The sequence below is a fragment of the Dicentrarchus labrax genome, unplaced genomic scaffold, assembly GCF_905237075.1.
Source record: "Dicentrarchus labrax unplaced genomic scaffold, dlabrax2021, whole genome shotgun sequence".
Classification (NCBI taxonomy): domain Eukaryota; kingdom Metazoa; phylum Chordata; class Actinopteri; family Moronidae; genus Dicentrarchus; species Dicentrarchus labrax.
Window position 1 is genome coordinate 4,399,326 of NW_026136708.1, and position 16,006 is coordinate 4,415,331.

Consider the following 16,006-nt stretch of genomic DNA (forward strand, 5'->3'; position numbering starts at 1 on the left):
GGTCTGTCTCTATACAGTCCTTAGTTATTGGTCACTGTAATCACTCCTCCTGTCCATACAGGCCTTACATTGATCCTTTCCTAATGTGATTCCAGTTGTGAGAAACGTGGGACCAAAGCCACAGTGGCTGATCGGTGTATGAAGAAAGTTATGTTACAGCCTTGAACCGGAGATTGGGTCACTGATGCACGTGGGGTCCGATCCAACAGGGTGCTCATTGTGTTATGGCTGTTCAGTGTACAGTGCATCCAGAAAGTATTCACAGCACTTCACTTTTTACACATTTTGTTATGTTACAGCCTTATTCCAAACAGGATTAAATAATTTTTTGTCCTCAAAATTTTACACACAATACCCCATAATGACAACGTGAAAAAAGTTTGTTTTAAATTTTTGCAAATTTAATAAAAATAAACATAAAAAATCACACGTACATGAGTATTCACAGGCTTTGCCATGAAACTCAAAATTGAGCTTTTCCACTGATCATCCTTGAGATGTTTCTACTACTTGATTGGAGTCCACCTTAGGCAAATTCAGTTGATTGGACATGATTTGGAAATGCACACACCTGTCTATATAAGGTCCCACAGTTGACAGTGCAGGTCAGAGCACAAACCTACTTTCCGGATGCACTGTATATCAACATTTGCTTGAAAAAGCATTACATCATTGTGGCAGTGAAGCACTGAATTGAAATATTTAACGGTGGATTAGAAATCAATGAAATGTTTTATTTCCATAACATTTTTAATGTTTTTGAATGTGTTGAATGTGTTTAATTTACAGCATCTGACACCAAACTGGAGTGACCAGGCATTTCCAATGCCACCCCTCTAGTTCTGCCCCTGGAAATCACAGGGAGTTTCATACTGAAAAGACCATAACTTTGGAAAATGTCTATTTGATTTGACTTACACACACCTCTGAAGCTTTGGCTTAACTTAGGAACGCACATTTGCACCAAATTGTATGAAGGACCTATATAATCTCGGAAATTAGTCATCAGACCCAAATACGGCAATCATGAATAAGTAATGAAGACATTTTCCTAACATACTTGAAACACATTCAGCCCTAAATGTCTGTACTATCAATTCCTCTAAACTCTTGAGAAGTGGGGAGGTCAGAGGTCGTATGAGTGAGCTATTGGCTGGCCAGCAGAGCGTGAGAAGCCACTCACACCAGTAAAGGTCGCAGATCTGTCAGAGCCGACCTCACTGAGCTGGGAGCGGGGAGGTCAGGTGAGCCAGCCTCGTCTCCACTGGTCCCCCTGACGTCCACCGCAGACACTGCTGAGCTCAGTGGGTGAGAGGATGGTTACTTTTATGTTAATGCTGAATTTTTAAAAATGTTTCATGAAGGCCTTTTTTCAGTCACCCCAGTAAAACTGCAAAGCATCAATTTTACATAACACTCATGTTACAATTTCATGTTTATTTAAATTACATTAAATGTTAAAAAACAGTTCATGTTGTATTACATATCCATTTTTTTCAGACATGTGAGCAAAGAAATTCTGAAGTAAGTAGTCATTTAAGATACGGACAGTCAGTGACCAAGACTGATGGTCAGCAATAAATGCCGTGGACTCAGCATGGATATGATCAGCAACAATCCTAATGCCTGGCTTTAATTTCCTGTTCATGAGGAGGTGGTATATTAGTGATCGTTAGTCACAGTGAGCCTCATGCTGCCAGCCCGTTTCTGCCAGTTTCAGTGCACATATCCCAAAAATGCTCACAGTTTAAATAAAAAATTAAAAATAAAATAAAAAATAACATCCTTATAGTAGTTAAAAGCAAACAGCTCAAATGATGAGGAAATCTTATTTTGAAATAAAAATATATACATTTTCATGTGTGTAAAGCAAATGACATACATCAGTATCTCTGAAGAGAAGTATTAACAATTTAAATACACAGAAAAATACAAACACCTGTACAAAGTTAGCCCTGCAATAAATACTGCTCTGTTTGAAGCTTTTAGACTGTTAGCTGTTTGTATATTGACTGATTGTGTTGTACACTGAGGCTGTGCGTTATGGTAGAGTAAACTTGTATTTTATTGATAGCTGTTTTCATATAATGTCCATATCTTTGGAGAAAAACACCACAAACCGCAGCCTTAATCATTACCATAGCATCGAACAGACACCTGTTGCTGACAGTGTCACAGAGGTAGTATTTATTACAGGACTACTGCACTGGATTGTGTTACAATGAACAAATGTTTACATTTTTTTGGTCACTTTACATATTTAAGACATGTGGAAGCCCAGTGAGCTATTAGATCCATGTTACATCGATGTGGTGGGAATACTTGAGCACAAAAAGAATTAAATGCTAGCTACGCATTTTTAAAAGGTAAAAGGCTCTTCCAATCAAGTCACAACACCCGAAATAAAGCTGTGATAATGGGGAGTCACCAAAACACTGCGGACCCAGACAAAAAGCAGCTGCAATAATCCCTTGCATTTCATTTCAGCCATATATACACACTAAAATTGATTTTCTATGTCAAGCTTTCAAGGTCTAAACAACAGCATGGTGCTTACATCAAATACAGCTTGAGTAAATCCCTCTAGATCTCTATATGGACTAGTTCAAATATCATTGCGTGTTTTGTCAGGGGCTCGACCTCTTCTATTTCATTCATTTTCCCTTTATGTGGTTTCCTACACGGTTTATGAATTGAGCGTCTGTCTCTGCGAAAAAAATAGCACCTGCAATCCCATATAATCATACATTTTTCATACATAAGTGGCTATTGCTTACACGTCAGAAGCACTTCACTCAGGGGGTCCGCAGTCGATAATGCCATGTAGTGGCTATAGTGGTTACAGCCATTATGGTCTCTTAAGCCCACTTTCTGTCAGTGGGAGTCCTCTTTCAGAGCAGAGCGCACTCTGGCCTCCAGCTGGTCTGCTGGTGGTCGGTCATCCGGGTTTGAGGCGAGCATGTCTAAAAGCAGGGTGCACATGGCTGGACCGGGAGGGGGTGGCAGGGGGGGCGCCCTCTTAAACTTCATAGGGATGCACAGCTGGAGCTCGCCATTCTCCCACAAAGCTTCCCCCAGTGGCATCAACCAGCCTGAGCGACCCTTACACACGTAAGCACCTAAAGAGGAAACACGAGGGGAGACACTGTTGAGTCACCGTGCAGCGGGCTCCTGACTGACAGCGCCAACAGACATTGCAGGGGGCCGCTTGATCTCCGTGATTATGGGCCACGCATGTATTCGCAAGTAGTCAAGTGCCTACTGGTGTGACATGCTTTCAGTAATTGCCAACAGAGCACGAGTGCCCTTAAGAGCACAAGTGTGTGGAAGATAGTGTGAACACACAGGGACGCTCGGGCCCACAATGCATTGTTGTATCACAGAAACAATACAGTTACAATCAACAAACAGTGAATGAAAGAGAACGCACAGTATGAGGCTGCATGAGCAACACAACAAATACAAGTCAGTACGTATAAATAAAAACAAATCTCACTTAAATGTGATTATTATGTTGACAATATCAATTATGCTATTTGGGATATTACTCAAATATAAACATCATTCTGCAATGACGTTGCAAAAAGTGTGTTTTGGATTTTACAGAAAATGCTACGTTTACTTGCATGTTTCTGTTTTCCAAGAATAGTGTTTTAACTAGAATTATAGAATTTTAATGGTTCTTTCAAAAAAAAAGAAAAAAACTGGAGGCCCGATGCCTTTTCTAGTTTGTTTTTTTTTAATCACCTTCCTTCAGTTTTGGGAGTGGCTGGCTTCTTTATACATTTAGATTAAGCTCTGTGTGTTATTTCATAACCATACCAATGTAATTAAATGTATGACACTTATCATTTGGTCAAAATACTCTTATTATCAGACCACCTGGTTTAGGTTACTTTATTTATTCCGGTAGATAGATTTGGTTTGCAGTAAAAGACAAGGCATTCCTCTCAACAAAACATGTTCCAGACATTGTAAATTATGTGTATTGAGGAGGATTATCATCTAATCATACTCACGAAGAATCAAACATGTGATGAACTTCCTGTTTGTTAAACATTGTCAGACAGCTGACCTACTTATGGTGGCATTGTAGCCAAAAACTGGACAGCAGGTCATGAATTGTGGGACACGGCTCGCTCTGAATGCTGCTGTGAAGCGGTATGAAGTGTTAATCAAGTGTGTGTTAAGAGTACTGGATGTTGACATTTCTCAGAAGAGAGGCACTTGCTTGATTACCTGATTACAAGTGAACAGGCACTTAAGTATCCAGCAGTAAAGTGCAAACAACAGGACAGATAGCTACCTGGTCTGTGAGCATACAGCTACAGCCAGAAGCTCTGTGTCAGTATGACTATTTTAAAGAGGAGACACAATCAACACGTTTTTTTAAAATACATCATTTGCTGCCATGTCATTGTTGAGTCACTCAGGATATGTGGAGAGGTAAACGTATGCTTTCCCAACTGAGCTAAAGTCATTGGGGTTGCAGCAGTCAGCTCTGTATGTCCTATGGTGGTTCATAAACTATTCCTTAAATGTACCAGTGGAGCTGTTAGCCACTATGGACCAATGTAATTATGAGTGTGTCCCTGATGCATACACACACAGATTTACATGAGCATGTGGGTGACGCGATACACTAATTCACTGATCTACAGGCGGCAGTAACACACCAAGAAACACAACAAGGCGCCAGCAAAAGGCAGAGAAGAAGAAAACTGCTTGCAAGTCAACATGGCTGTACACAATGCAGGTTTAAACTTACTAACTTAATGGTCTTTGCAGGTGTTTCACGAGGAAGAAAACGCATCATGCAACATGTTTGTTAGGTGTCAGAGATACACACAGTGACTTTTGGTGAGTAAAACAGAGCATCTTTAAAGCCCGTACAGACCCATACCACACCCACACACTTACTCTGCCTGAGTAGACATCTTCTCAGGACTGTACGGGCCCTATAGCTGTGTCCCATTTTCATATGAAATACTAATCGTAAGCAGGTTTTAAGTGTGTTGTGTGTCCTCACTGGAGCAGTCTGTATGCTAAAAAACTCAAAGGAATGGAGGAGCCGCTCACAGTAGGAAAAAATGGAAACTAAATGAAAGAGTTAGTTAAACAGCTCCACGAACACGTCAGAAAACTATAAATAAAAATTACATTTTTAGAAATCTATCTGGCTGACTGGCCCTCTGAAGTTGGACAAAGATGAAGTACCAAGATGAGCATCTTCTTTTTTTCTTTCAGAAATTAATACTTTGGGGTTTTGGCTGCTGATCAGCATAATTAAGAAAGATAAAACTTTTAACTAATTACCTGAATTTGCCATTTGTCTTTATTTGACATTTTCTAGACTAAATGATTGATTGAAAAAAATTAGTAGATTAATGAGGAGAAAGAAAATCATTAGTTGCATCCCTAAAATGTAGCAACCCAAAAACATTAAAAGAGGATTATCTGTGAAAGTAATTAAAATGCATCAATTGTTGCTTAATCACAAGGTTTCTTGTAATCATTTCTCAGTTTTTAAATGGAGCACTGTTAGTAACACATCTGTCATGCAAGTTGAGCTCTACTTACCCCGTTGATGCTTAACGCAGAACCCTGGCCTACGTACTTAAGGTGAAGTCTAAGTGTAGGACTGACCTGGTGAAAGGCCACCAATGATTTCCTAACCTGACTGAGCAAAAAAGCCAACACTGCCTCCAGCACTGGGCTTCAACAAGGACAAATGCAGGAGGTTGTGTCTTGCTCCTTGACTATAGTCTCTCCGCTCCCCTGCCTAGTCAAATAACTGTGTGGGTGTGTGGGTCTTGAGAGAGGATATAGTAAAATAATGGACCATTTTAACGGTCTGTGAAAAGCCTCCAGCTGCCTCTCCCCATTTTCTCACTGACAAAGAGGATTGTGATCGAGGCTGCTAAATTCCATTTTCCTTTTCTTTTTTATTTGAATCCACCAGAACCCCTCTCTCCCTCCAATCATAACCATTTTCATTCAGCCTAATGGAGTATCAGTGACTCAGGGAGGTTCTCAGGCACTAAACTTGAGGATAATGGTTCATATCCCCCGGCCTTCAGGCCTGCTCTGGCCGGACCCATTTTTTGTGAATAATATGAGACATCTGTATTAAAGCCATTTCATTACTCCGTGACAGTGGAGCGCGGAGCAGAACTGAGCCCTGTGTCCATTAAAACGCTTCCTCGGCCTAAGACCACATGGGGTTTCTGACAGGAAATAGGACATTAAAAATAAGATTAAAATCTAAATGCTGGTCTGCAAAGCTATACTGGAATGCTTGGCCCAATGCTCGTATTGAATTGTCCAGAGCTTTGCAAACTTTATGTGTCAGACTCACGACATTAAAGGTCTCTGCAACGACATTTACAACAAAGACCGATAATCAGGGACGCACCGATATCAATACCAGTCTAGGGTCCGATATTGTGCTGATGTACTCAAACTTGTAATCCTAAAACTACTCCGATACCACACCCAATACCACTCTGCAGCAGTGTGACATTACGTATCCTCTCATTGGCTGAGCAGGTAGGCGGAGGTGAAGCAATGTCAGCAGTTCAGAGATTTAAGCAACTTTTACAACAACATTAGCAATATTTCATTGTTACAGTCAGAAAGTGAGGAACGTCAGAAGAAAAGATGAAAATGGTTTCAAAAGTCATTGTTAGAACTGTAATGGTATTATTAAGTACTCATATTGGTACTATGTAATGGCAAGTACCCAAATGTAAATACTTGTACTTGTATTTGGTCTAAAAAAAAAAAAAAAAAAAAAAAAAAAAATGGATAAAAAAATGAAACAAATACCAGCAGGTATCGGTGCCGATAACCTGCAAATATACAATATACCAGAGATCTACATATATGCATTACCCTGCAAATATAACTGTTCTCCATTAATGTAGGTTGATGTTATTAAAACCATCCAAAGTTGAATGAGAAGAGGAATATAAAGACATTTCTAAATTATTCCAAAGAAACTGGTATGGCGCCAACAACAGCACTTTTGGAGTATGAACGGCTGAATACTGTCAGCTTGTATTATAAGGAAAAGAGCAACTGCAATCCATATCAAAGTGTACATAGCATAAATCATTCATCTCTTTGCCATTTAGATTTATGATTGTACCATCCACGGTTGATGAATGTATGATGTATAGCATGTGACATTTTTAATATGTGCCACTTAATTAAGTCAAACTCGATTCAGTGTGATGCGTCATCAACCTGCCTGACTGGCCACACGCTTAACCTTTCTGTGAGCAGGACTAGACACAGCGTGAGAGGCCCAACATGTTAACACTGATGCACAACGATACTGCCACAATCTGTAGTCATATATTTGCCTTTTAATGTGTAGGTCTGCATGTCCACTGCCTCAGTCTAGTTGTACTTTGGTTTGGTGCATCAGGTCTAGTTTTCTATTGAATCTCCACTCCACTTACCCAGTTGTTCCTGCGTGGTCCCTTCTTCCACAAAGGTGATTCTCTCCAGGACAGCCCAGAACATCACACCCAGGGAGAAGATGTCTGCCTGGGCTGAGTAGGTCAGTCCACCCCACACCTCTGGAGCCATGTAGAAGTCGGAGCCGCAGGTGGAGGAGAAGTGCTGCCTGGTCAGATCCCCGTCCACCAGACCTTCACTCATCTTGCTCAGACCGAAGTCTGCCACCTAGAGGTTGGACAGGGAGATTAAGTGAAAAAGAAATACGGTATGTAGTTTTGTGGTGGAGTAAGTTTTTTTGTGTACAAATATACAAGTCTAGAAACTTTTTATTTCTTTTAGGTATATACCTTATGTAAGGTATAGGCTATACATTCTTCCCTACGTAACATTATGTAGAGGAAGGCTGAGATATGGACTCACTACATTGTAATATGTGGAAGTGTTAACACAACAGTGCTGAATTAGTCAAATCTACTAGCACATCGACATAAGATTAATCGGCAACTCTTTCGAAAATCCCTTTAAATGCTAAATATTTTCTGCTTCCAGCTTCTCAAATGTAAATATTTGCTGGTTTTATTTTTCTTATACATACATACATACATACATACATACATACATACACACACACACACACACACACTTGTTTGAATATGTCAGCTTGAGTTGGGATTTCAGTTTTCTGACATTTCATGGACCAAATGATTAAATTCATTGACAGATTCATTGACCAAGAAATGAAGAAAAAAATCCTTATGTTGTATTATGTTACAGCCCTACAACTCATCTTTTGCACATTTTACTCTGCACCATTGCCAATGCATAAAGCACTTTTGGTAAAGTTTTAGAACTCCTGCTATGAACCTGGTAAATATTTCCAGTCAGTATTTTGTACTTTAATTGTATGGGCACACAGGGGTAAGCACAGCATTTTTATTTTCAATTATTCTTTCATATTGCTTTTTATTACATTGTTTACTGGGTCTGGAGTTCATTGCTGCTGTTAAAAGCAAACATCCCCTGAGAGAAACAAACTATTACATTTGATCAGTGTTATTTTTCCGACAAGTTTTGCACTGATTCTAGGATGATCCCACTTCATCTGACGTAATCATTGTCGCATCACAACACTCTGCCTACCTTGACAACGGGGCCTTTGGGTGTCACACAGACCAGAACATTGTCAGGCTTCAGGTCTCGGTGAGTGATACCCAGACTGTGCAGGAAGGCCACAGCACTGCAGAGCTGTCGCACCACGCTGTGGTTACGCTGGGCATCTGGTGGCCTGGAGAGCAGGTACTGATTCAAGTCGCCCCCGTCACAGTACTCCATCACGAGCCACAGGGCCAAGCAGCGCAGGGGTCCCGGCTCCTCTTCCTCCCTCTGGGCCGGTCTCTTCCTGGCTCTGTTTTGAGGCCTTTGTGGAGTTGTAGAGTCAGATGCATCCGATTTCTTTTTGCCCTGGAGCTTAGCCCTGGCCTGGGCGGTGTTTGTCCTGTCTTTAAGTCTAGAGACAGAGTTAGTCATCCTCTGGGTGTTGAACTGGGAGTCCTGACTTTGTGCTGCCTTGACAACACTGCCCTTCAGCACGCTCTCAACTAGACGTACAGGCAGTTTCCCTGGTTTTAGGGGCTTCAGGCTCCTTGGCCCCGTCTGCAGCAGGCAGCTGTGGAGTGCAATAACATTGACATGGTTCTTGGCTGTGGCTCTCATGGCCCACAGCTCTTGCAGGTAGAGCTCAATGTACTCCGGGTTGCTGCAGGGAAGCCGCTTGATCGCCACCCTCTGTCCTGTTTTGGCCATATGACCCTCAAAGACCACACCATAGCTGCCCCGTCCTACCTCCTTCTCCAAAGTGTAGAGCTCCTCCATCTTTCACAGGAGCTGGAGCTTGATGTGAGCGCTGACAGCAATACAATAACGAAGGTTAGCATAATACACAAAATGACATGTTGCGTTAAAGTACACAGCTGTTCAATGAGCGGAAGCGGAAGTGTAATATAGATGGCAAACGTTTAGCTGTAGCAGACTGTCCCTCAGACTTTGAATCTTCGTTGTAACCGGATCAAACTGACTCTAGAGGCGACACACCGGCTGTAACGTCGTGTGTTACAGCTAACGTTGCTTTAAATAGTAGCTAGCGGTTACTTCGGTCACAACATCTTCTTTTCCGGTTATTTTTTTCAAGTTGAAGTTAACTAACTTACATACAGACCGAACTTGGATTTTCAAAGTGGCATCGGGGCCACACGAAGCTAAGCTAACGTTAGTACTAACGTTAGTACTAACGTTATCTAACCAGTGCGCTGTGTATAGCCACTGTAGCGTTAATATGAGCTCTCCTTATTGTCACTTCACACTTACCCACAAGACTTCAGCTTACATAACCAGCGATGAATCTATTTGACTGACAGGCTGCCTCGGACCATAGTCAACCAATCTGGATTTTTCTTTTGTTGATAAACAACTGAGAATAAGTAGCGGCGAACAAATGCAACAGACTTCCGTGTTTAAATTCGGAACGTCCCGCTCAGTGCGTACGTGCTTCGTGATTGGCTAGGGAAGTTCAGCCGCGTGTTGTGATTGGTTGGTATCAGAGCCGTAGAGTGCACTATGATTCGAATTGTCCAAGCAAGCCGCAGCGACTGCTAATGAGGAAACTGTCACATACTGTCAGCTGGGTTAATGGTTTTTAAAGGTATGGACACGGACAGAAGGAATTAAAATAATTCAATGAAGACTTTATCTTAAGAGATAACAATATATTTCAGCACCATAAAGCGACATTAGCTCAAATACAGTGCTAGTCGACGCAGTTTTACAGCGGCCAGGTTTGTCATTGTCATTCGGACATTAGCTGATATTAGCGTCTGTGTCTTATCGTGACCACGGAAATAATAATGTTATATGCACTGTAGTTACAAATATCAAAGTTAAAAATAGTTTTTCATATTAGTCAGATTTAAAATGTATACCACGAAACGACACGTTCTAATGTTTCCATATTTTGAAGAACCATCAGGTTAAACTGCTCAGAGAAAGGAGGAGTAGCTAGCACCTGGCCGGAAGACATTAGACTGAAGTATATGCTCCAGGGGGGCCATTAGTTTTCAGTACTGACAAGCATTTTGTGAAAAAGCACGATATAAGTGCTGAGAATGCCTTACTAAAGAAATGAATCAGAATCAGTAGTGTATTTTAAGCTTGGACAGTTTTGTATTCGAGCCATTTCCTTTGACTGAAAAGCACAGAAAATGCAAAACGCCCAAGTTCCCTCATTGCTGCAGTCCCATTTAATCACAAAAGACCTTCTGAACAAAAACACACCTATACATACACACACACACACACACACACAATGAGTGGGTGCTGCATCAGTATCGACTGTTTTTTGGTGGAGGAGCGGCAGCAGTGGTGATGACAGATAACAGCACTGATGTGTGTGTGTGTGTGTGTGTGTGTGTGTTTGTTCTTCTGAGAGAATATAATAGGAAACATGGTGATTCATTGCACTGAAGCACACTGTGATAGAAAAGAGCAGCTTTGAAGTGTGCGTGTGTGATGTGAGCTTATGTGATCCATAGCTTTTATCAGTGATGCCAATCATGAATACTCTTCATTACTTGAGGAAGATGAAGTCAGTCACACTTGACTTATTATTATTGACTTATTTTTCTTCAAGCAAATGCCCTCCATTCTATTATCATATCTCACTTGCTTTGACAGATATCTGGATGCATACATTGGGAATAATGTAAAGTGCATCCTGAAGCCAGAATTGAATCTCCCGAGAAATTCAATAAAGCATTCCGGGCACCCCAAAAAGATGTTAATGAGTCCAATAAGAATTATAGTTTTAATCACCTCTTTTTTCAGTCTAATTGTGTTTCTGTGGGGGCTTCGCTTGCTAATTATGGGGTCCACCAACAGGAGGGGCAACAGTAATTATTTCCTTGATTGAGGTCAGAACCCTTGCATTTAATCCTGCGGTCTATCCCGCGCTCCTCACACACAAAGAGTAAACATCAGTAAACAACTTCTCAGCATCCCGCACTCAATTTCACAGCAGTCACTCTTTTACAAATGATGGTTTTCTTCCTCAGTAAGCTTTTCAATGGAAAGTCTGCCACGTTGTGTTTTTCCAGCATCTGCATGTTTCTATTGTGTTAACCCATTGTCTTTACGTTACAGTGTTTATGAGAAACAGTGCTTGCTTTCAGATCTGCAGCTGGCACAGAAAGGAAAACACCTGAAGGGGGTTATGCGATCTATACAGACACATGAAATACTGCTGTGTGTCTCACCGAATGCTTACGCCCTGAAAGTTTTTTGCTGGTTGACGCTGCAGATTTTCCCAAACAGAGGCGTAATTCTTTTTCCCCATGCAAAATTAAGGCGGCTTTTAGGATGGAAATGTAATTCTTCTTTTTTCAGCCCTGTCGTTAATAACAGTCACTTGTTCTTGACAGGTGAAAGCCCAGAGCCCCCATAAACCTTGCAGAGATCCCCCCTTTTGGTTTCACATCATTGGGTTTAATTGTGGAGGAGGACGGTAAAACACCTCAGCTGGATGAGATGGAGAGGAGACGAGGAGTTCAGCTCGGCAGAACAGCGGTCACGAGCCAAACACCGGTCAGTTGTGGTTGCAGCTGTCTGTGAGTTCTACAAACTCTTTTGGCAGGGAGCCATCAGTCAGCATTTTTTCCATCCTTATAACCACTTTGGGCTCTAAAAAAATAAATATACTACTAGTTGTTAGTGTAGGAAGTAAAAGTATAACTTGGTGCCACAGCCATTAAACCTATAAAGTAGAATGTGCTGTATATGCAAATTTATGTCCACGCAAATTTTGGGAAATAGTGCAAAGTGCTTATGTCTCTTTATTGGAAAATAGAGTTCATTATAGGGAACTGTCTTGGGACAGATAATGCATTTAAACTGATTGCATAATAAGTTTAGCTTTTATATCAGCTATCATTCTCTCCATTTAAAAAAAATAAAAGGTGCATATAAAACATCTTGCAATACCTATTAAACGGCATTGTTTCTTTCTCATTAAAGCATTTTATACAGCATTCTCTGATTCATGGTGATGGGGGGGTTGATTCAAGTGCTGATAAGAATAATTATTTATCATGTTGATTAATAGAAATCAATACATTTTTATTATATCAAAACAGAATAAATAAAGCCTCTACAGCTTTAATATTGTGATATGGCTGTTTGGAAACCAATAACACATTTCTATAGAAGGTTATTTGCGTTTCTAATCCTCTTACTGAATGATGAAAGCTTCAGTCTTAGAAAACAGTTTTTTCACCACTGAAACGAGTTGGGCTGTAGTCCATCCCAGAAATACATATTCTTTAAAGATTATCTGTGGAAATAATAATATTCTCTCTTAAAATTGATACTCAAGTTCATTCAACATACAAATGATCCATACCAAAACTCGATTTAAAAGGTTTAAATGTGATGTGCTGCCAAGTTAAGCATGGCCCTCTCTGTCATCAAGGTAATCACTGCCTCTTGGCTACCAGAGGAAGCGTTTGTGGACAGTGGACAGCCAGTGGATAACAGCGATATCAATGACAGACAGGCAGCGCAACGGCTGCTTGTTCTTCTGGGCTCCTTATCTCAGCCACACTGAGGGCTCTGTCTATGTACCCAATTCATCCGTCACTATCAGACCGCACACAGGTTCAGGGCCAGCATTCACACTTTCACAGGGAGCAAAATCTAATGTTAGCTCTTGATGAGGAGGGAGTTCAATTTCAAGTGTAACTTCGACCAAAGAAGTAGTTTTTTTGCTGTGGCTATTGCTATTATCAGAGACATGATAATTGTTATTTCTGTCACATCATGAGCATAATTGTAGCGGGGGATCTGTCCAAAAATGTCATCCATCAATACAGGTTTGAAGCTGTATTGATTTTTTTTGGTGTCGGGTGCTTCTTTGTACTTAGCATAGTGGCATACCACGATTCACTGCTGGTAAGCTTACCACCAAACAAAAGTAGAAGATGATCCGTGGGTGTGTGTGGTGATGGTTCCGGTAAAAAGAGACAGCGGAGGTAAAAGAGACAGACAGATAGCAGACTGATACAATGCAGGGTCAAGGTGAGCACCACCAACTTGTATTAGTCAAACAACACTTGTATAACAATATTGCCAGCAGCAAGGGAAAGTGACGTTATTAATAGCAAGTCGGCCATTTTTGGACTTCCGCACCGTCACCATCACCCATGTAGCTAGTTAGTATCAACCCATTCAACTCGGTGTAACTCGATTAAACGTCAATATTATTAAAGTCAACATGGTCGGTAAACACTGTTGTATAGTGGACTGTATCAACAACAACAAAATAAATATAATAACATATATTTGATCATGTGATAACTTTTCATTCTTTCCCAATTATGAAAAATGTTAATTATTATTAATTATTAGATATCTAGACAGCTTGCTTGCAAGCCAGTATCTTGGAGGATAATGTTTTCATTTGTCACTAATGTAAGCATAGCTTAACTGATCAATCACTTTATGTCTTTATGATGTATTTACCTTTGCTCTCCTCTGCTCTCTCTCTCTTTCTCTCTCTATGTGTGAATATACATTTTTGTTGTTATGGTGATCGTCCTTACTGACAGTCAGGGCACAAAATTAGCGAAAAGATGCCTTTTGCGTGTATTTTAAACATTTCTGATGATGAACCATTGACAGATGACAAATGTCCAGTGACAGTGACAGTTGGCAGCCTCTGTAGCTACACCCTACCCTCCAAAAATGGTTCCCCCCCAAAGTCTAAAAGAAGATTAAATCCTTACATCACGTGTACTAACAATCAGCCAATTACTACTTTAGCGACATGGCTCTAGGGATTGCACAGTTGGTGAGTCGGCCAAATGGTTGGTTGATCTTTTTTGGTGTAGACTGAAATGTAATATAATATAATATAATAGAGTAGACTGTTCGTGTAGTTCGTTCAGTTTTTACTCATCCAAAGAAATACCTCTCGATATGTTAAATGTTTGTCCAGATAGCCATGGTTCTCAAGCAGTGGAGGCTAACGACTCTAATGATCCCCTGACGTTTTTCTCTTGCATCACCATGAGATAGATATTTGTGGTTTTGAGTTAAGTGATTTAAAAACAGAGCAACATTATCATTCATTTAGAGTCATATTTCTGGCCAGTTGATTAATGTAAGTCTCTTTTGGCTCTGTTTTTGGTCTACGCCAACCACTGAGGGAAATATGTGTCTCTTTAGCTGCTGTATGCTCTGCTATGTTCACCAGCTATAGTCCCTGTCAGTAAAGTTGCAGAATAAAGCCGAGGGGAGTTGCAGATTCAGGTAGTAATTCTCTGTAGGCTCATCACAGCAAGAGACAACTTTCACTTTGTCATTTAAATATGTTGGTAATCTAAAAATATAAATTATTTAAGTACAGCATCACAGAACTGCTGTGCTACAGTGTTGTAATGCTGATCTTCATCTTGCTTCTTGACAACCTCATTTTGTTCCACTCTTCCCTATTTGCTTCAACTCTGGTGTTTTTTTTTGGTCAGTGCCATTATCATCACCTCAACTGAACACTCAAACATGTATTACAGACCATTGGCCACAGAGAAAGCTCTCAGGACCTAGAGGCAGGTCTAGTTTTCCATCCCCAAATCTCCTGCATGACTCATACTAACCTCCTGTCTGCAGACCCATACTGGCTGTCTGCTCTATCCATTGACTGCCTGGCTCTACATTGTTCATTCTCTCATTCACAAGAAGAATAAAGTCTCCTATTCAGGTGTGGCATCACCACCAACAAAGAAAGACTTGTTGTTTTTGTCTGTCCCAGCACAAACAATCTTATCGATCCATGATCATCTCCATGGCACTGCTACTCTCGCTTGTATTTAACTCGCATATCTGGAGTAAACATCGGATTTAAAGCGCCATTGCTTCCCTGACCTTGGCAGCAGGTTGGCGTCGAGATTGTGGGTTTTATGGACACCTTAGACATAGGAATTCTGGATCAATGTCACGGTGGATGATGCGTATTTTTAGAGCCCCATTAGTTGGCTCAATGAAGACGAAACCGATGGCGTAGGCAATGCCTCTTACGTCAGCACGGGCCACAGGCTTGTGTGTCTGTCCGGGGGTTTGTGCGTAACAGAATGGGGGAATCCACCCCTCTCTCTAGCCCTCCTCTATGGTGATGTGAATGGTGATATACAGGGGAAGGGAGGGGGAGAGAACTGGAGGGTTGAGCCAGGAGGGAAGGGGTGTGCCATTATAAGAAGCCTCAGAGGAGGCATGCGTTCAGTTGTTGAAACCCTACGGATACGAGCCGAGCCACCAAAACTCTCCTGTAGCCACGGAAGGAGGACTCTGAGAGAATATCTTTACGTCACAGACACAGGTAAGGAAGTGCTCAAGTGTGACCCTTTTTTTTCTCCATATGAGTGTGAGCCTACCTGTGTGTAGAGATTGTGCAGTTAACCGAGTAAGAGATGAGAAAAGTCACTTGTTTAGAGATGAGAAA

At 41.0% G+C, this 16,006-nt stretch overlaps 2 protein-coding genes across 3 annotated transcripts in view; one reads left to right on the forward strand and one right to left on the reverse strand.

Annotated features, from left to right (window-relative positions):
• Positions 1–1,422: 1,422 nt before the first annotated feature.
• Positions 1,423–10,001, reverse strand: si:ch211-63o20.7 (Serine/threonine-protein kinase pdik1l-B-like). Its single transcript, XM_051409826.1, has 4 exons — positions 9,832–10,001; positions 8,608–9,370; positions 7,467–7,692; positions 1,423–3,119 (listed from the first exon to the last, which is right to left on the reverse strand). Exons 2-4 carry the CDS (start codon positions 9,337–9,339, stop codon positions 2,875–2,877), a joined length of 1,203 nt encoding a protein of 400 aa, XP_051265786.1. The 5' UTR covers positions 9,340–9,370; positions 9,832–10,001; the 3' UTR covers positions 1,423–2,874.
• A 92-nt stretch (positions 10,002–10,093) lies between these two features.
• pnocb (prepronociceptin b) overlaps positions 10,094–16,006 on the forward strand; it is a 28,845-nt gene continuing 22,932 nt past the window's right edge. Inside the window, exons 1-2 of one of the 2 annotated variants that reach the window (XM_051409828.1) lie at positions 10,094–10,165; positions 11,937–12,099. The gene's annotated coding sequence lies outside the window, so the exon portion shown is untranslated. Of the gene's footprint in view, positions 10,166–11,936; positions 12,100–15,777; positions 15,884–16,006 lie in introns of those variants that run through there. The other variant, XM_051409827.1, reaches the window with a different exon arrangement.

What these genes read in the sequence shown, in the direction of transcription:
- si:ch211-63o20.7 (XM_051409826.1), bottom strand. Translation starts at nt 9,339, where the DNA reads ATGGAGGAGCTCTACACTTTGGAGAAGGAGGTAGGACGGGGCAGCTAT. An exon ending in CCAAAGGCCCCGTTGTCAAG is followed by an intron (nt 7,693 to 8,607) that starts GTAGGCAGAGTG and finishes TCCAACCTCTAG; the next exon opens with GTGGCAGACTTCGGTCTGAG. An exon ending in GACCACGCAGGAACAACTGG is followed by an intron (nt 3,120 to 7,466) that starts GTAAGTGGAGTG and finishes TTTCCTCTTTAG; the next exon opens with GTGCTTACGTGTGTAAGGGT.